At 38.0% G+C, this 21,878-nt stretch overlaps 1 protein-coding gene across 1 annotated transcript in view; it reads right to left on the bottom strand.

The window, feature by feature from the left end:
• Positions 1-20,044, bottom strand: part of TTC29 (tetratricopeptide repeat domain 29) — a 94,245-nt gene extending 74,201 nt beyond the window's left edge. The window contains exons 1-3 of the mRNA XM_063135086.1: positions 19,956-20,044; positions 17,944-18,027; positions 1,838-2,061 (exon numbers count right to left, since the gene is read on the bottom strand). Of these exons, the coding sequence (XP_062991156.1) occupies positions 1,838-2,061; positions 17,944-18,027; positions 19,956-20,044 (397 nt within the window). The remainder of the gene's footprint in view (positions 1-1,837; positions 2,062-17,943; positions 18,028-19,955) is intronic.
• Positions 20,045-21,878: the final 1,834 nt, after the last annotated feature.

A 21,878-nucleotide genomic window follows, 5' to 3' on the forward strand; every position in this document is an offset into this window, starting at 1 on the left:
CCTATCAGCTTGCCTTGTGGTGCTGCTTCCAATGGACCAGCCTGGCATTCAAGAGACATTCAGTATCCATGATTTTATTATTTAGTTATAAATATTTTTGTACCACCTGTCATGTACAACCTACAGGCGACCTCCCTAATTCCAAGATCAAAGTGGACAAAGGGTCTAATCTGTCATGTATAATCAAAAAGATCTGTCCCAGCTTTGTTTACCTGGCTGTGTAGTGCAGCATCAACTTAAGTGAGAGGGCCAGGGAACAGGTTGTGGCTATCATCTCTAAAGAATCCACATCTCTCACGAGGAGAACACTTCATTAAAGTGCTGGGTTTTAGTGTTTTTGTACTTGGAGTTGGGCCAAAGAGACAGTTTAGGAATTATGCTGATGTACCAGACACCTGACTGCCTATCAGGCTCCCTACCCAAGCTGCCTATGCTGGATGCTGAAGACTCAAACTTGCAGTTTGGCTGTACTCCTGTACTCAGCCCAGAACCTGGATACTCAGGTTTTGGCAGCAGCCAGAGGTGATGTTTTTATACTGTTATTGTTGTATTTTAACTGTGTTTCTAATTTATTTATTTTATTATTGTTTTAATCAAGTTTTAATTTTATTTTGTTTTTGGTTCCTATTATTGTCGCTATATGAAATGCCATTTTCTTGTTCTTGGGGAACAAATCAACTAATTAATTAATTATTGTACTTTTACTGTCAGGGGCATGGAGAGAGGCATTTTCTGCCTCAGGCCCTTCCTATTATTATTATTATTATTTATTTATTTATTTATATAGCACCATCAATGTACATGGTGCTGTACAGAGTAAAACAGTAAATAGCAAGACCCTGCCGCATAGGCTTACATTCTAATAAAATATACCTAAGGATTGTCCCAGGCAAATGGAGGGATCGTCCCTGCCTGCTCCCGGGATCCCATGTGTCCTTTGGATGCACAGGGATGATTCCGAGATGCTCCTGGGGAAAAAGGCAGGTCTAGAAATGGCCGTAGGTGCCACAATAATTACTTGGCCAGCACTGCATACTAGGCACCTTGACTTGGAAGTGGAGGGGGCATTTACTGATTCATCCCAGGCTGCATTTTTTTTTCAGCCAGCCCTGCTGGTGATGCCCTTGATGCATTTTTAGGGCCTTTCCTCAGAAATCCATGTGACCTATGGTTTTAAAGGTTGTTTTAAATTTTTTACTATATTTTATCTCTGTGTGTGTGTGTGTGTTTTGGGGGGGTAAACTGTCTTGATTAGTTTTTCAAGAAAGGTGTGGTATAGAAATGCTTTAAATACAACATTAATAAATGAATAACAGAACCTCCTATCTAATGGCTGCAACCCCTCACCACTTACTCCACATACACACAAATTAGTCCCATTTTTAAACACAAGCAGAGAAGAGTTTTATCCAACTGCATGGCCTGGGATTTGTTGGGAAATGTTTAGGAAATAAAAAACTTGCATGAGTGACTTTATTTGTTGGTGGGGGGGGGGGGATGACAGAAATAGCAGTAATTCATTACAAAGTTAATAAAATCAATACATTAAAAGAAATAAGCAGTAGAAAAAGTCTGGAAAGGTAATAATTGAGATGTTAGTTATCATGAGTGTAGGTATATCACACTAGAGACTCTCATTTTGTCACTTGAATGTCTCATTCTAACTTTAAGTCTCATCATTCAGAGTTACCCGTCGTTTATTCTATAAATACAGTTTATTTCACTAAAGCTGTAATGTGCTAAGTTCCAGTAATGTTTCAGATTCATACATGAAACAATTTGGAATCTTCCCTGAGGCACACATTGCTGCTCCATTACCCAGAATTCCCTTATTTACCTGATCGCTGGGCCGCCTCAGCCCTGGTCAGGAAGTAGTGAAGCTGATCCAGCTTATCAGGCTGCTCCTCCAGGGACTTCTGTATCCATATGGCTGACCCAGGCCCCGAAGCCTCCCTCAAGGCATTCCACTTCTCTATCAGAGAAAACAGCTCGGCAAAAGCCTTGTGATAACCCTGTCGCAGCATGTCTATGCAGACGTTCTTCTTGTATGAATTCCGGTAACTGGGAATTTAAAAAGGCCAATTTTAATCTTTTAAATGCGAATTATGCTCTCCTAATGAAAGAGATCAAGATGCACGCCAACAAAAAATAATAATACCAATATACAAAAGCAATTTAAAGGTGACAAGTGCTCTTTTCATCAGCTCATTTTCTCATGTTAAAATGCCAACACATCCTCAACAGTGAACAGAAGAAAGCTGCAGTAGGAGTTTAACACTATTTCTACTAGAACTGCATTATAAATATAACAGTGTTCTGCAATTGAAATCAGCCAGGAGGGTCAACTGAGTTAACCTCCACAGAAGAAAAAAAACGCACACCCAAACCTTGCTGGCATTTGTTCACTGGAACACAAGCTCACAGTTTGCTTAAAATAGTGAGCAGTGGGGAAAACTAAGCATATACAGCATGTCAAAACAATGTATATGTTAAACAGTTTTGCTGGAGGTTATGGTGGTTTGGTTTAAAATGTCTGACATAGTATTTGTTAGAACTAGGCTCCTTACATATTGTTTGCCTGTGTTCAATAACTGTCTTCAGCTGGGACTAATTTAGTAACGCAGAAGTTTCATAATTCCAACCTAATTTTAAAACTAAATGACATATCCACAGAGATACAATGACGAATGTGTATCAAAGTTATTCCACTAATAAACATGGATCCGATACACATATTAAAATATGTATAGTTAAATGCCATCAAGAGGTAGCACACCTTTTAAGGCACAACTGAAAGAAATTCTCTGGATAATCTTTCAAATGACAGACAACAATCTCAGAGCTCCATGAAGGCAGTTGCTGAACCCAAAGCCCACATGCAAAAGCCCTGCCCTATGAATGACTAATATCTGATGTAGGTGGCAAGACCCAATCTACTTCAGCTGGTGCAATCTCAGTAAGAGGGCAAATGTACGTGACCAGCAACTCTCCTCTGAGGATTTCATCATGAATAAAAGTTTGAAAGACTGGATCCCAACCATCAAGCTAAATATATTTTCATATTCCTCTAAAAAAGAAAAAAAATGTGTGAGTTGCTACCATAACTTTCAGGCCAGACTTATGAAATATATAATTAATCTAGAGCGCCACTATAGCTATAATAAAGAAATTATCTCATTTATATAACATAAGCCATAAGTTATAGCAGCAGCAGCCCACACGAGACAGTCCTGCCCTGTGAATGACTAATATCTGACTTCTCCAGCACCTTTTTCTGGGCTGGGGTTACTTGAAAGAAGTAACCTGCTGAGGCTCACTGATTCAGAACCACAGTTGAAGTTGGAACATCTGAAGAATGGTGGAAGGCTTGTAAACACTTTTGCTCATTCAGTTCCTCTTGCATCTGCCTCCATTAGACAGGAGGCACAAGAGACAGCAGTGGCCTAGAGATTCAGAAGCAGAGTGGCAGGTGGAACATCTTCAGAGGAGGGGAAGCTTGTACAGACTTTTTCCCATCCTTAGTCATCCTTGTCTAATATGATAAAATAGACATATATTGCAAGTAGCCTCAAGAACTAAACACATAAATTAATCACAATATTTTAAGATATAATAAATAGCAGTTTTAAGCTGAACTTTATATAAATTACTACCTAACTCATTCAAAATACACATATGAAGAATAAGATATATACACTAGAGACATAATAACTATATTTTTTCTATAGGAAGAAATAAATAAATAATACTTATTATTTCTAAAGCACTTTTTTAAAAAAAGTTTAAGGCAAACACTGCCTGCAGGCTTACACTCTGGAAGAAAAGAAAGATAGGAAGAGAAAAGGAAAATGGAAAAGAACAACTATCAAGAAAAGTCCTGGTAGAACAAACATGACTTCAAATTTTGTTTAAAAAGTAAAAATTATATTTTAGTTAGCATGAGGCAGGGCATTCCAGAGTTTAAAAAAAAGTGGTACTAAAAAGATATAACAGATGAGATTTTAGGTTTGACATTAAGTAAAGTAGTGAAAAGGGAGTAAGAAGAAATAAGAGAACAGAAAGATAAAAAGGAGCCAAAAATAGAGAGAGAGAGAGAGAGAGAGAGAGAGAGAGAGAGAGAGAGAGAGAGAGAGAGAGAGGTTGCAGAAGGTAAGTTAGAGAATGGTTTTCCTATTAGTGACTGAAGCCAATGGTAGTGTGAGGTGGGGGTAAAGCTGTAGAGTACCTGCCGTTCAAGCCATAGATGGCTTGGAGGGCTTGCGTGGTAGATCAGCTGTAGTGTGGATTGTGTGATTTGAATTCTTCAGGACCATAGACAGTGCTCTGTGACAGCTGAAGATGAAACTAGGCTAACTAGGCTAGGGTTCCAGTAACCTGGAGTCCTGTTCCATAACTGGCCTGCAGCACTGCTCTGTAAGATCTCCAAACCTTCACCTAGATAACAAGCAACTAAAAGGCTCACGCTTCACGTCTGCAACATTTATTTTATTACTATTATATTTATATCCTGTCTTTTTTTTCTCTCTTGCAAGGAACCCAGTGTGGTTAACATGGTCCTCCTCCTTCTCTCCATTTTATCCTAGCATGGATTGTATGTCTCATGCTGCCTCTGAGACTGTCACAAAGTAGAACCCCTCAGATCTGAGGGAATATTTGGGAAGGTGTCTTTTGGTGCCTGAGAATGTTGCCAAGGAAATATTATTGGGGACAGAGGATTGAGAAAGCACCTTCACTAGTGGAAATCTCTGCAAAAGGAGTGGCCTAAGTGACATGGTCTAAGGAGAGAACATTCCCATCTTGGGGGTCCTTGATATCCCAGGACACCTCTTCTGAAGCAGCAGCATTCAATTCTGGCTCTTGAGTCATGTAACACTGGTTAATGATAGCAAACAGGGAGCCCAGACTGAAGGGTTTTAAAATTAGAAAAAGAAGTGTAAGAACAAAAGTAAGCAAGGCAAGATTGCAAAAACCTAAGGCAAGAAGACAATACAACACAGTGATCAATAATATCTAAAATCAAGCAAGAGCTCTAAGAGAAAAAGGAAAGAATAATGACCAAGATTTAGTTAAGAAAAGATATTTAAAAACTCAAGTGAAAGCATTCCACTAAAGCAATGCTAATGGAAACAAAATTGGAGGGGGATCAAAAGAGAATTCCGAGGAAAGAAAAGCCAGACACTGGAAAAAGTCCAGGCACTTAAGAAGCTTAGAAATAAAAGGAAACAGATAGTTTACTGGCTAAGTCAGAAGGGGTATTTTTTTAAAGGATAGGAGAGACAATAGGTGAGTTTAAAGCAGTAACAAAAGAAGCAGAAGAAAGTGATAAATTGAAAAATTATGAAAAGTAAAATAGAAGACCTTGAGCCGTTCAAAGAAATGAATAGGGTCAGAAGAGCATGTGGTAACATAAGAAGAAAGGAGGGAAGCAATATCAGATACAGTTATAGGCAAAAAAAGAACTAAATATAGAAGGTGGCTGAAATGAAAAATCTATAGAAGCAGGAAAAGAAAGTGATGCTATACTATCAATAAAATAAGCAGAGTGAGAAAAGAAAGAAAGACTATTCACAGTAGGAAAAAGAGATAGGATGAGGAAGAATATAAGTACATTGAAAACAAGCTATTCTAATGAAACCATCTTAAGTGGTTTATTTCGTATTCTTTAAGCCACAATGAAGAATAATCCAGCATCACCAACAAAAGAGCACATCTGATGGGCTGGTTTTTGTTTTTGCATCAGATGTGTATTTCTAATGCATTTGAAATCTACACTGAGGCCATGCTGGTTGCCACCTGTATTTCAGATGGAGTCGCTGTGGAACCAGTTATGACATAACAAAAACACCAGTATTGGATCTATACTCCACCATGCCACATATTTTTCTAGGAGGTTTCTCCTTGCACTTCTGATTTAATACTTACAAACCCAAGTAAAAGCGGAGAGGCACATCTGTAGCATCCTTAATAAGAAAATTTCATTATTTATTTTATGAGGACAGATATTATAGCTAAGACTAACAGGGTCCAATGCCAGCCATCTCTCAATAAGCCTCTTTCCAAGTGATATACATAACTTCTGCAATAAAGAACAAATCAACCTTCTTGTGGGGCAACTGTTGGGCCAATTTATAGCTACAATTTGTCCTTCCACCTCACACTACACATGAGATTTGTATTTTAACACCATTTGAAAACTTATAGTGCAATCTTCTACATGTCTACTTAGAAGTAAGCTATGCTGAGTTCAGTGGGATTGACTCCCAGGTTAAGTATTTTACTAAGGGTTTCATCTTTAGTAAAATAAATCACTTAAATTATTCCCATAATATTTATTGATTAGTTAACATAATATTAATGTTACTGCTTAACACAAATCTATTAATGTAGACAGAATGGGGACTATTTATACATAGCCCCAATATTAGCTCACACTGGCTAATATGATGAGACTGAAATCTGTCAATATGTGATGGGTATAACCTTATTTACTCTTAAAGGTTTAGAGAGCAGTCTAGTTATATTTGGACAATTAGACATTTGTGTGCTATTTATGAAATGCTTATTATCACAATTCATACATATTTATTTAAATGAAGAATGGGGATAATTTGGCTTCTATAGCTGGGAAGTGCAGTTTGCCACCAAATGCAAAAACAACCACTGATACGGGGTGTGTGTGCAACTAAAATTCTGACTTTTAAAACTCTACACTGAACATCTTTCCAATAACGTATTCCTGATGAGAACTTACATTCTAAGTGCAAGAATTAGCAGCCTGATCATTGTAACCACTCTGCCTATTCCAACTTGAAAATTCATATCCACAGTATATTGTTCTATGACCAAGAAAATTCAAGGATATTAGTATTTAAAACAACTCCATAGCCCTTCAATAAGTAGAATGGCCTCTGGGGGCATCTACTGGAAATTTAGCAATATTGCACTTAAATCTTGTTTTTTTCTTAGATAATTTGATGTGATAGATTTATAGTAATTTAGTATATAGAGAGAGAGATTGTATTACATATTGCTATGTTTTATATTGTTTTATGTATAAATAATATTTATTTATTTAAGAATATTGTTATTAAAGCAATGCCCACTGGAACAATAAAAATGGTGAGAAAAAGCAAATACAGCATATAATTAAATGCACCCTTGACTATAGCATCAATGGGAGGTTTCTTACTGACTTTCAACAGGATGTGGTTTGTACCCATTATGAATATAGAAGAGAACCAAGTCTATGAAGTAATTGTTGTTGAAATTATAAAGCAAAGAATTGCCTGATTACTCCAAAAATAATTCAATAAGTGTTAAAACCTGTGAAGTTATGACACTGCAGTGACATTTTATGACAATTTCCATAACACAAGTGTACATAATTTTGATTAGTCAGGCCCAATTTAAGGTGGAGGTTTGGGTTCAAGTGGCATGAGGAAGAGGATGGCAGGCCTGTAAAAAAGAACCTTTTAACAGACACAGAAACATCTTTCAGTGCAGTGCTTTCTTCTGCAGCTATGCTGCCCAATGAGATGTCCTGCCTCCTCTAGCTGACTTCAAACCACTCCTAAAAGATTATTTCTTCAGTTCTGTTCCCCCCATATTTAACAGATTGTAATTTTCTACATAAAAAAATATTATGAAGTAAAGCTGGTTTCTGAATAAATGGGTAAGGAAGAATAATCTCCTTGGGCCCCAAATGGATTTTGTTTTAGTTTTGGTTTGTTTATTTATTTATTTATTACTCCCAGCAAGATGGGAGCATTGTGTAATGTTGCTTGACTGTAAGCTGCCCAACACAATGATGGAAAGAGGAGCCCAGACCTGAGCCGAGCCCAAGCGTACTACACTCAGGAAAAACTGAGCAAGGTTCCACAAAATCTGTCTCCATAATGATTGGCCACTGTGGGACTGGCAGACAGAACCTGGGGATTCCAAAGGCAGGGCCAAAAAAGACCAGAGGAAGCCAGCAGCAGAGGATATAAATGGGGTAGCTGGAGGAGGAGGAGGAGGAGCTGATCTCTGCCATTTCTCTCTCCCCTGAGAAATACCTTAGCAAGTCAGTTCGTGTTGCCCTGTCTTCCATAGGAGCTGACCTTTGCCTCTTCCAATAGGAGACCTTAACTGCACCCTCTTAGGGTCTCTGCCTGAAGAAACTACCAAGTATTGCTTTACATGTTAACACAATGCTTCTCGTTAAAGAAGGCTGGTTAAGAGCACAAATGTCGTGGCCCCTGTCCCTATACCATACCAGTCGTCTATTGCAGTCAGGTGAGTGCTAAATAAAAACTATTTTAAAAACATATGGGGGCAGCATCTAAACTATCACTGCACTAGCCCTAATGATGCTGTGCTAGTATAAACCAACACTAGCGCAAGGTCATTAACAATTGCTATGTAAAGGAAAACAGCGTGATTGTGGCAAGTCATTGCTTTTTCTCTTTGCCGAGAAAGCACTAATAACAATGGTTATTAGTGGTTTATGCTAATGCTATGTTATTAGTCCTAGCACTATGACAGCACTGGATACTGCCCACTGTTTATTTGAGTATCTGGCAGACCACAATACATGGCTGGCATACCATGAAAGGTCCAAGAGCTACAAATTTCACATGTGAAAGTAAAAAAAAAACTGTCCGGGAAAACTATTCTCAGCTTGCACTACTGCTAATTGAAATGCTGTATTCTTAGATCAGTTTTAAGCGTGTAGAAAATCTGGAGCTGTAATTTCTGAAAAATAGTTCTGATGAAAACTAATTAGCTAATGAGCCATTGTAAACTTTATTTAAAGTTCTATGTGTTATACATTGCTTAAACTACTCTGTAAGATTAAAATGCTTTATGTTGAACAAATGCAGTATTTTAATACAGTTGTTTTAACTTCCATATATGTGGACTGTTTTCATAACTGAGATGATTATCTTGTGAATCTGAGCATCCAATTTCTTCTCTGAAAACTTATGCCCTGTTATTTAGTTGGCATAAAAGCAAAAACAGCACTTTCAGAAGTAGTGCAGTATCACCACACTTTGAGACATTATAGTAAAATTGTTACATCTCACACATTCTATATTATAGGATTCAAAAGAAATTGAGGAATTCTGAATATTGTCATTCCAACTATTTATGCTTTAATTCTGACTATTTTATTTTAAAAAAAACACCTGATCCTCTTATATTGTTTTAAACTTGTTCCTTTAATTGGTCTATGTTTGTTTATTTTTATTGGTTCAATTTTAAAAAGGGCAATGATGCTCATATTAAATTAAACATGTTCAATCAGATATAACCAGATTATCACTTCACATGGTACACATTAAACTAAAAATATGAATTTGCAAACATTTTTCAGCACTGTACCCTTGATCAGTAAACAATTTCTTACTTGTCCCACTTTACCTTTGTTAGCAAAGAATACATTTAACTGAACTGTGCAATCAAGTGTGCATTCACAGTATGTCAGTAAAAATGTTTCAATCAATACATATATGGAGACCTTTTTGTTTAGTACCACACAACCCATTCAGCAATGCAAGAACAGAGCCAAGCAATTATTGCCATCCTAAGAAAGGCACTGATGAAATATTTTAAAAGTATCTCCTTATCAACACAGGTAATTAGAAATTCATGTTTTGAAATATACTGTTTGGCATATATTCATTATGTGAAAAAGCTCCAGCAACAAAAAAGACTTACTCTCAACAAGGTATGTTTAGAATTGGGTTCAATAAGTGATATAAGCACAAGAAAATGCTTTTATTACAACAATGAGCAAATTCATAATGCAATGTTTGGTGGCGGGGAGTGCTCTTCTTAATCAATGGTGGGTGAAAAATGCTGTTCTGAAATAAACTTCTTCACTATTTCTGTTTGCTGGTGTGACAAATACGTCTTTCTGTAGTTTAAATAAGTTCACTTAAATTAACCCATTACATTTTATTATCTATTTCATTAATACAAAGTAACTCAACAAAAGTAAAAAAGCAAAGAAGAGTCCTGTAGCACCTTAAAGACTAAGGGCAGTATCCAATGCTGTCACAGCGCTAGAGCTTACGATGTTCATAGAATATTAGACTTGGAAGGGGCCTATAAAGCCATCAAGTCCAACACCCTGTTCAATGCAGGAATCCACCCTAAACATACCTGAGAGATGGCTGTCCAGCTGTCTCTTGAATGCCTCTAGTGTGGGAGAGCCCAGAACCTTCCTAGGTAATTGGTTCCATTGTTGTACTGCTCTAACAGTCAGGAAGTTTTTCCAGATGCTCAGTCGGGATCTGGCTTCCTGTAACTTGAACCCATTAGTCTGTGACCTGAACTCTGGAATGATCGAGAAGAGATCCTGGCCCTCCTCTGTGTGGCAACCTTTCAAGTATTTGAAGAGTGCTATCATTTCTCCCCTCAGTCTTCTCTTCTCCAGGCTAAACATGCCCAGTTCTTTCAGTCTCTCCTCATAGGGCTTTGTTTCCAGACCCATGATCATCCTCGTTGCCCTCCTCTGAAATCCCTCCAGCTTGTCTGCATCCTTCCTGAAGTGTGGTGCCCAGAACTGGCCACAATACTCAAGGTGAGGCCTAACCAGTGCCAAATAGAGGGAACCAATACTTACCACAATTTGGAAGCTATACTTGTATTAATGCATCCCAAAATAGCATTTGCCTTTTTTGCAGCCACATCACACTAAGAACATAAGAACATAAGAAGTGCCATGCTGGATTAGACCAAAGGTCCATGCAGTCCAGCACTCTGTTCACACAGTGGCCAACCAGCCATGAGCCAACACTGTTGGCTCATATTCAGCTTGTGATCTGCAACAATTCCAAGATTCTTCTCGCTTGTAGTATTGCTGAGACTAGTGTACTCCAACTTGTAACTGTGCATTTGGTTTATTTTTCCTAGGTGTAGAACTTGGCATTTATCCCTATTAAATTTCATCCGCTTGTTTTCAGCCCAGCGCTCCAGCCTAATCAAGATCAGTTTGAAGTTTGTTTCTGTCTTCCACAGTATTAGCTATCCCACCGAATTTTGTGTCATCTGCAAATTTGAGAAGCATTCCGTGCACCTCCTCATCCGAGTCATTAATAAAAATGTTGAAGAGCACTGGGCCCAGGATTCAGCCTTGCGGTACCCTGCTTGTTACTGCCCTCCAGTTTGAGAACGTACCATTGATTAGCACTCTTTGAGTCCGATTCTGTAACCAACTGATGGATCCACCTAATAGTTGTTCCATCCAGCCCACTTTTAACTAGTTTGCTAATCAGAATGTCATGTGGTATTTTGTTAAAAGCTTTGCTGAAGTTAAGATATATTATGTCCACAGCATTCCCACAGTCTACAAGAGTGTTACCTGATCAAAGAATGAGATCAGATTAGTCTGGCAGGATTTGTTCTTGACAATTCCATACTGGCTTCTTGTAATCACTGCATTGTTTTGCTTACAGACTGACTTCTTTATAATCTGCTCCCAAATTTTCCCAGGGATTGATGTCAGACTATCTGGTCTATAGTTCCCAGATACCTCCTTTTTGCCTTTTTTGAAGATAGAGACAACATTAGCCCTCCTCCAGTTGCCTAGAAATTCACCCATCTTCCATGATTTTGCAAAGGTAATAGACAGTGGTTCTGAGAGTTCTTCTGACAGCTCCTTTATTACTCTAGGATGTAGTTCATCAGGCCCTGAAGATTTGAACTAGTTCAAAGAAATTAGGTGTTCCTTGACCATTTGTTTATCAAACTGCAATCCTCCCCCTTCAGCTTGTACTTCACTTTTGCGAGGGGAGTCACTCGCAAAAATGACTTTTGGGAGAAGATTGAGCAAAAGTAGAAATTGAGCATTTTGGCCTTTTCTTTTTCGTTTGTTATCAATTTGCTATCCTCATTAAGGAGTTGAACCACCATTTCTTTCCTCTGTCTTTTACTATGCACATACCTGAAGGAAGCCCTTTTGTTGCATTTAGCATTCCTCGCTAGCCTCAGTTCATTCTCAGCTTTAACTGTTGTGCTACTGTAAACCAGCAGTAGCACAATGTGATTACCATCTGCTAGGCAAAGGGGTAAAAACAGCAGCAAATCTCTGCTTTTTCCCTTTGCCTAGTAAACATTAACGTTGCACTATTGTTGTTGTTACTCTAGTGCAATGTCATTAGCACTAGTGCCGTGACAACTTTGGATAATGCCCATATTTTGTCTTTCAATTTGGTGAAAAGGACCTTATATCGTCTTCTGGCAGGCCTACCCAGTTGAATTTTAAGATGCCTTTTTTAATGGTGTGCTGCTTTTAATGATGCGCTGGTTTTAAACGTTTGAATTAGTTGTATGTATTTTATGGTGTTTTTATTTGTGTTGTACCCCGCCTCGATCCAGAGGGAGAGGCGGGTAACAAATAAATAAATAGATGACGATGATGATCTGTTTCACTGAACTTGTTCAGACAATGACAAACCACCTTTTTTCATTGAGAGAAGGAGCCTGCACTGGCACTGGGCTCGCAGATCTCTTCTCCTTGGTACTCACAAGGACATCAAAAGCATTCGCTTTAGAACTAAATGCAGTCCCCATTATGTCTGAACTCAGGGAACTGTGGGTTGTTCTAACTCTGCTTGCACATGAAATAGAGGATGAAGGAAAACGCATGAAAGCCCAAGTTTCATTAAATCTAAACTGGGCAACTACTGGCTTCCTCTACTATAAAAGGGGAACATCAGAAGAAAAGCATTAAGTGCCACACGTGCAACACATCAAAGTTAAAATTAATTTCAGGTTTCCACATTGTTTCCTTTTTATAATATACAGATTCTTAAGAGAAAAAAGTCAGCCTGAAGGAGTTCCTAGTAAGATTAAAAAGCGGAAGATTTGTGTACAGTCCAGAAGATTCACTCTATAAGTTCTAGGGCAATAAAATTCCCACTTGCATTTTGTATCATTTTACAGAATGAATATTTCCATAGTAACTTTGTGTACACCTTAAATAAGGCACAGTTGTTTACTTGTAGCCTATATTCCCTTAGCATTGTTGAACTATTGAGAAATGAAAGGTTTAGAAAACACAGGACTACGCTTAGCAAAAACAACAAGTTACATAAAGAAGTACAACTTCAGTTCAGTGGTCTTCTTTATTAAAGTATGTCTTGTATTTTATCTTTGCAAGAATCTGATGAGTTTTTGCAAGTAAAATTCTGTTTCCTCTATACTTGCTAATAGTCATGAGAATCTGTAGTTTGCACCTTCCCATTAAAAATGCATTGTATTTTTTGAAATTATTCACCCCGCCTTTTATCCAGATCATGTCTTTGAAAGGAGGAAGTAGATAATAAATGGAATTATTCATGATTTCCCATTAAATATGAAACTTTCTTTTGCAGAGTTTAGAAAATGGAACTTTTACATAATGTACAGAAGTTGATTATAACTTTTTAGCCTTTTCAAGGAAGTCTTCCATATTACACAAATGTATACAGTAGCTTTTTCATGAAATGTAAACTATTCATTTCTCATACATTCTTATTCTTTTGTCTTTCTCTAATTACACTGATATGTATATAAACCAAACCAAAGTGTAGAGAGCTCACTGATTTGAATAAAAAGACTCTCCCTTTCTCTCTTTCGAAGAGAGAATTCAGAGAGAATGTTGCTTAATAAAAACATAGAATCTTGGCCACAACAGGCAAGATTATTAGGAATTATTTAGACTGAAAAAGAATACATATTTAAATAATATTAAAATTGTGAAAGCAGCAGCACAAAATTCAAAATGTGCCTTATAATACTGTCTCTATATAGTTTATATAGCTTTTCTCCTGAACAGAATCACAACAGCAGGGATTTTAGAGGGAAATAAGTTTTAATTGTGGATATCTTCTGTTATGAAAAACAATATCCTATATAATAATCACAAACTGATACTCCAAGTGTGGATTCTTATGTAGACAAAATGATACCATTTGGTATCAAAATGATACAGAGGGAGGAGTAGAGGAACTTGGAAGTTTGCAAAAGTACAAAAACTTTAGGGGGAAAAAACCTTAGCAGGGGGGCGGGGGAATCAAAATTGCCTAATGCCTTCTACCAGCATAAGATATTCAACTCTTCCTTTCCCTTGATTTTCCATTTCTGGTTGTCACACTGAATAGGAACACTCCATACTGCAACATTTAGGGCATGTCTAGATGAGGGCTTATCCCAGGGATCGCCCCGGGATCATCCCTGTGATCCAGAAGACGCACAGGGGATTCTGGGAGAGGGAGGGATGATCCCTCTCTTTCCCCAGGATAACTGGGATGGCTTTAATCCCGTTTTTCCCCACATTCTCGGGATCGGCCTGAGACCGCGGGACGGGTGGGCGTCTGTCCAGGTTTCATCCTGGCTCCTTGCGGGTAAACACGAGGAGCTGGGAACTGGGCATGGGGCATGGAGCTCTTCAGGAGCTCCGTGCCCATCGGGGGGAGGGGGGTCTTTTTTTAAAGAACACCTTACCTTTATCGTTGGAGTGCTCCTGTGCTCATCTTTAATAAAAAACAAAATGGTGGGTGCGATGTCCTTCCTCTCGTGCGCCGGGTGTGGACTGAGGGGGAGGATCTCACGATTATCATATTGCGAGATCCTCCCCCCTTCCCTGACCAGTGTAAACATGCCCTTTGTTACAGATCCCATTTGTTGTTATTATAATTTATTTTTCTGATAGAAAAATATATATTTCAACTTAAACAGACAGCTATAGATGTATTAATCAAATTTGTTAGCCTTTCACAATCGGAAGGATTTAAAATTACTTTTAGATGTTCCAGCCATTGCCCTTACACATTGGAGGGCAAATTTTTATGATATAAAAATGTAATAAATAAATAAATAAATAAATTGGAGTTCCTCAATTTCAGAAGCTTCATTTTCATGAGTAAGAGTGTCAACAAACATGAGTTGAAACTTGGGTTTAATTTCAGTTTGGGATTTTTCAGTGGGTTCAGAAAATACTTTTCAAAAATAGTCATTTCAAAAAAGAACACACCACACTGTATGCTTTAAATTTGTTTGGTGCCTGGCACAGGTATTACGGTGATTTACAGTGCAATCCTATGCATGTTTACTCCACTGTTTACTCAACAGTGTTTACTCTCAAATAAGTGTGTTTTGGACTGCAGCCACAACATCCCTGCCTACCCACCCCTCCATAGTACGAGACATCTGTAAAGGCACAGTGGTAATCTGTGCAGGTAAGAGAAAAGGGAAGGTAGGGAAATGTAGTACAGTAGCAGGGAGTTGAGTGGATTAGGGATGGACCTGGGAGACAGATCAGATTATCTGAGTAGAGCTGCACAGGTTTGTACTGTAAATATCTCAACACAGGGAGGTATACTCAGTGAGCAGGACTACCTGAGTAGGCATCTAATGCTTAGGCTCCAATTCACATTAAGACTTCTACATAAAGCAGAAGAGGATTCAGAAACCTAAGGCTTGCTCCCTTGCCTTGTGGCATGTATAACCAAGTTATATGTAAACTGACCCTTAGTTTTGTATATCTGTACACACACACACAATTTGGTAACTTAGTTATGGGTTTGTTTGTTTAGGAAATTCAAATAATTTTAAAAAGTAGATTATGATCCTAAATATAAGAATTAAAAAATATGCCTAGCATAATTGCAGCTTTTCCCTCTTAATCCACATGTAGTTTGTTTACTGACAAGAAAACTACTATATGGACATCAGGATTTGGGAAGAAAGTTGTACATTTTTTATTCCAGAAATTCATTTTTAAAAAGGCCTTATTTTAGATATTTGAATAGAACATGAGGAAGCTCCTCTAAGTCCGCAAACCTTTATGCACTTACCTGGAAGTAAGTCCCATTGAATGCAATGGGTCTTGCTTTGAGGTAGACATGTATATAGTTGCACCCATCATACCACAGAGCCTTCATACCACAGAGGCTGACATAACTTTTCTGCCTATATGATGATTTGCAATTGTTTGGGTATTAGCAGCCTTCCATTTTTCTTGTACGAAAGATTTGTAGATTTCTAAACCGAAGACATTTCTGCACTGTGTAATTCCCAAGTTATATGCACTTATCTTATGGACACTCTGGAGAATTTAGTATCCCTGAAACTGCATCTCATATTATTAAGGATTCCTCTCTCTCTTTCTCTGGAAAACAGTATCAACCTCCTATATTTTATTATTTTTTTCTATACCTGTATTGCATATTGCAAATTGTGAAATATTTAAAAAAGATGTAAGTAAAGGCGACTGATCTGATATCTGACATAAATGAAATAAAACTTGCTCTTCTAGGAAGTATTATTGCCTGTTTTTGTTCTAAATAAAAAGACAAAACTCTGGCGTGTTTCATCTATGACCAGTTATCAGCACCTTTTTAATTTACAGTGCTCAAAATACTTTGCAATCTTTATTTTGCCCAGGTTTAAAAGAACAACACAACTTTACACAACTTTACACAAGAAGTCCCCAATGCTGCATTTCCATCTACTTTTGCAACTCCCCTTCTGCAAAAGCAGCTTTGAATGGTGTTCCACTGGATTCCAGCCCTTGTTCAAGTAGCCCCATAATAATAAAAAGGGACAAGAGGAATGGTACTGTGTGCTCTAGAACCTGCTCCTGCACTTTAGTACAATTTACAGTGCCATCTCTATAAATATATACTCTCATACGCCCTACTTGAATGCATTGGAACTTACTCTTGGCTAAATGTGTATACAACTACAGCCATAGAGATCTATCATCAAATAGTTGGAGGGATTCCGCCCCCCTCTCAAATTATAGAGATTCTTTGCCCTATGCCTTCCAATACTATCCAATCAGATGCATGATTAAAGGGAATCATTTGGGAGTGCAGGAAAGGTTTCCGTTCCAGAAAATGGGAGAGGAAAGAGGCACAGGGTCAGAGTTCCATAGTTTATTGATGGGCCCAAGATCTTCTCCAGAGACCAAGGAGGCAAGAGTTCAGGCTCTAGCATTCGATTTCACAGAAATCCTAAACAGATGGCAAACACCAAGAAATCCAGCAAAGAAATGGACCTTCAAAATGCGTTCATGTGATGGATTACATCAAACCACTGCTTTAGGGAAGTTCTTTTGCTTTCAATAGTAGCCTCTTTAAAACAACAACAACAACAACAACAACAACAAACTACTGAAGTGTACCTTTGGTGAATAGGCCTGCACAATAAAGAAGAGTACTGTTAAGTGCAACAAAGAACATGAATGAGGGGATGAGTGGAAATGTCAGAGGATAACTGCTCCAGACGTGCAATATATTTAGATTGTATTGACATGATGCTCTTTTGTATGGAAGGATTGAGTGGCAAGCGCTACTCGCAACTAAGGTATCGAACCCTAAAGTAGTAATTCCTGAACAAAAGCTGTAAATTATTATGCTGATTTCAATGTCACAAACAAACAAACAAACAAGAAGACAAAGGCTTGTGCTAAAGGCCAACACCCAACTGCTACCATGTTTAGAACTGTTTTAAAATATCATATAAAAGGACAATGTGTCCTTTTTATGTGAAATGACACTTCCCCTAGGTTGTTTTTGGACAATGGCTTTCAAAGAATTACTGCACATTAAAAGAGTCGGCATTGCAAATCACGTTTGTATTTTGGAAAACAAAACTTCAGCCTTAAGTGAGAGGATTTCAAAAAACAAAGGAAGAAAAACAGATAGTTTTAATTACTGGCAAACAATTAAATGTTGCAAATGTGCTAATACTTTGGTAAATCAGTGAATTAACACAGGCATTGAACTAAATGCTTTGATATATGCAAGATAAGTAGCAGTGAAACATAATTATTTAATAACAATTTTAATTTTTAAATGCCATGTTCATCAGAAAATTGCCTGAGGAACTTTAGATTTCAATGAATAAGACTAGAAACAAAGAAAACAATAAACTTGCAAAATAAAAATGCTTCAGAAAGACCTTACTTACGCAGCAGCCTCTTGTTTTGACAGTCCTTTGATATGCACGGCCAAATAATGATCTATGGCATCTTTGCCTTTGATCAAATGCATCCTAAATTTAAATTAAAAAATTAAAGAACACTGTGAGGTGACTTAACGTCAAAACCTGCTACATATATTATGTATTAACCTTTGCCAAGCAGACAGATATATATTAAAATATTGACAAAGTATTTTATCAAACACATACTATAAACATGTACAAGTATAATGTTAACTTTTTGGTCTCTAGCTGCTTCAGACCTTTAATTTTTGTAGAAAAAAAATATGTGGCTTTAGCAGAAGATTCCTGTAATTCATGACTTCCACTTTCAATGCCCATGTAACAAAAATTGTTGGACAATCCATGTTTTGCAGCGATTGGAGAATAAATGTGTATCTTCAATCTCTTTTAAGTGGGAACGTCACAATCGTGTATTGGCTGAATTGACAGAAACATGTAGTATCCCATATGACACAAGTGCTAACATAAATTACGTTGTGCTGGTTTAAGGGACCTCTAGCACAGCGCTAATAGCATTAGGTAGCACAATGGGTTTTCCCCGAGAACTCGGTGTGTCATGTAAACTATGGGTGTTACGCTAGAGGACCCTTACGCTAGCACAGTGTAATTTAGGTTAATGCCATGTCACATTGGATACTGTCCAATATTATTTTGGCAAGATTCATAAGCAGAAAACATCTAAAGTTGGGGAGAAATGGTCACTGGTAGTGGAGCCACTACTCCTTAAGACCTGCCAGATCACACTGACTACGGAAGAAGGGGCGGCAGATTTTCTAGATTCACCCCCCCTCTCTCAAATTTGACCTTTTCAAATTTTTCACACTCACTGATACTAATGGGAAATAAAATAAATTTAAGCCTTTTGGGGGGTATTTAAGGGTAACAAGGGGGCTTTGGATCCAGTGGATCCAAGACTTCCCTTACAAAACCCTAGAACAGCCTTTCTCAACCTGGGGCGCTCCAGATGTGTTGGACTACAACTCCCAGAATGTCCCAGCCAGCTGGCTGGGGCATTCTGGGAGATGCAGTCCAACACATCTGGAGCGCCCCAGGTTGAGAAAGGCTGCCCTAGAAGGACCCATTTTTTAAAAAAATAGAGCACCACAGATGGAACAGCAACAGCTGCAGAACTTTCTGCTGCACCACAGGGGAGGCCTCCACCCATGGACCTCCCTCTTCACCCACAGAGCGGGAGGTATGCAGCATCCAATATCCCCCCAAATGTTCTCCCAGGGATCATAGGATTACTACCTTCATTTTTTAAAAAATAAATAAATCAGATTTAATCAGAAATATTTGCAAAAACACTTCTCAATTTAAAGAGAACACCACTTTAAATTATATCACTCTTGTGCTAAAACAACAATCCAAAACATTTTGCATTTCCTCCTGCTTTTTATCCATTATGCACACCTCTCTTTGCTAAGAGAAAATATTCTTACCTTAAATATTTACTATCTTAAATAATCTGACAAAACTAAACATATAATTCAGCATCTTAGCAAAACAATTGTACACCTTGTAATAAAAGCAGGAAACTTGGAATATAACAAGTATTACCTATGAAGTTCAAAACAAGATAAAGCAGCATTCCTAATTTTTCCAAAATTCAAAATGGTGGATGCTTTTATCATTAGAGTGATAAATATAGTCACTTTTGGGTCAAAATTAGCATTTTCTTTATTTTTCTGTCTAAACATGCATAGGATTGTGCCTTACGTGTGTCTGTCCCCAAGAATAGCTACCCTGATCAACAGAAAATGCAAACTGAACTCATACAACTTGTGATACTGCATTATTTATAATTATCCCCCAACTACTTAAGAAATGAGCTGCCATTTTGGATTTTGGGAATGCCTCCTGGCTCTTATTGTGGCTTGGCTACTGCTAACTTGTCCCTTCAACATTTCAGTTCAAAGAGTCACAATCAAATGTATTAGTCAAATGAAAGGAAATTAAATACATAAATCACACACCTTGCAAGATTTGGCGAAGGGCATCTCATCTGTTCCATACTTGGAAGCACTTTGGGACTTGGCATTGGCAAAGGAGGAAATAGACTCATTTTGAACTAAACAAATGAATGCAGATTATGTTAAGCAATTCATGTCAGAAGATTTCCACTTTTCTTAGACATTCACTACAAATCTGTCATCCAGTGTAAATTACACACACACATTCAAAGGCTTGGCAACACCAAGATATCAGCAGCACTTTCAGTCCTTATGAAATTTACTCACTAGATATCCATTGAAATAAATGGAGAGCCAATTTAGCACATGCCAATTTGAAATCAATTAGGACCTGAGTAACAGGAGTAGTAGTACTGAGATGTTACTCCAAAAGCATGTTGTAACTATATGTAAATTTCCATGAATACTGAAAGCACAGAAAAGCCTTTTTATTTATTAAAAAAAGAGAGGGGTGGATTTCAGAACCATATGAAATATTTCCATATCTGCCAATATTAGACTTGGTTGTATTCAATGCTAATAATACTACCACACATGTTGCAAAACAGTATGTATTGACATGTTTTTTTCATGGCTGCTGTAATAAACAGTTCTTGATAACAAACTTTTTCTTGCCTAATCTGTATTTGCTAATTTTTAATTGTGGTTTTGAATTTTCACTGTGCTTCTGATAAGTGAACACTTGCACAAAATAGAATGTGTGGCCTAAAATTTCTGTTCCTGAATATTTTAATGAGAAACAGGATAGGCAGAACAATCTGATGTTTCCTGGGAGAGCATCCCAGGTACCATGATATTTGTCAGAATCCCTCTCCCAACACAGTAGACACTCCCATGACTTCAGGATGGGGAATCTTAGATCAGACCCTCCCCACCCCTCTTGCAGCTATCACAGAAAACACTGCCATGGCCTTTCTTCTGAGATCACAACAGCGATCCTGCTAGACCTCAAGTAGGGAGGAAAGGGAATGTTCTTGCCTGTACACCATGGTAGAGGTGTACAAAATTATGCATGGTATGGAGAATGTGGATTGGGAGACATTTTTCTCCCTCTCTAAAAGTACTAGAACCCAGGGTCATCCCATGAAACTGATTGGTGGAAGATCCAGGACAAATAAGAGGAAGTACTTCTTCACATAGTGCATAGTTAAGTTATGGAACTCACTACAGCGAGATGTAGTGATGGCCACCAATTTGGATGGCTTTAAAAGGGGGTTGGATAAATTTCTGGAGGTGAAGGCTATCAATGGCTACTAGCCCTGATGGTTGTGTGCTATCTCCAGTATTCGAGGCAGTAAGCCTGTGTGCACCAGTTGCTGGGGAACATGGGTGGGAGGTTGCTGTTGAACCAAGTCCTGTTTTGTTGTTCCCTGGCTGATGGCTGGTTGGCCAATGTGTGAGCAGAGTGCTGGAGTAGGTGGACCCTTGGTCTGATCCAGCATGGCACTTATTATGTTCCAGTGGGTGGGAACTGGGGAGGCCAGGATCAGCAGAATCCTACAGCCTCTTTGTTGCTGTCCTTACCCACTGCTGATAAGTAATTTAGACAGACTCTAGTATTTTTTTTATTTTGGGGTGGGGGGAAACCAAATCACCTCTGCCATTCCTCCTGCCCTGCCTGTGTCTTGCCAGCAGAGCAAAGGACAGACAGGCTCTGAGGTAGGAATCTTGCATCTATCAAAAGCATAATCTATAGGACTGCACTCTTAAGTACTTATAGTAGCTAATATTAGAAATGACCCAAATAATTTATTAATGAATTTGGCTTACATATCAATAATAACTTAATTAATATAGCAACGGCATATCATTAGCTAAAGTGTTGCAATGACAGTATGGTAGCAACTTAATATAAGTTAACTGAATTAGACTTATATGAATACAAGATTTATTTCTTTTACGCAGAACAAAAAAAAAGCTGTAAGA

Source organism: Elgaria multicarinata, chromosome 10 (genome assembly GCF_023053635.1).
Source record: "Elgaria multicarinata webbii isolate HBS135686 ecotype San Diego chromosome 10, rElgMul1.1.pri, whole genome shotgun sequence".
NCBI lineage: Eukaryota > Metazoa > Chordata > Lepidosauria > Squamata > Anguidae > Elgaria > Elgaria multicarinata.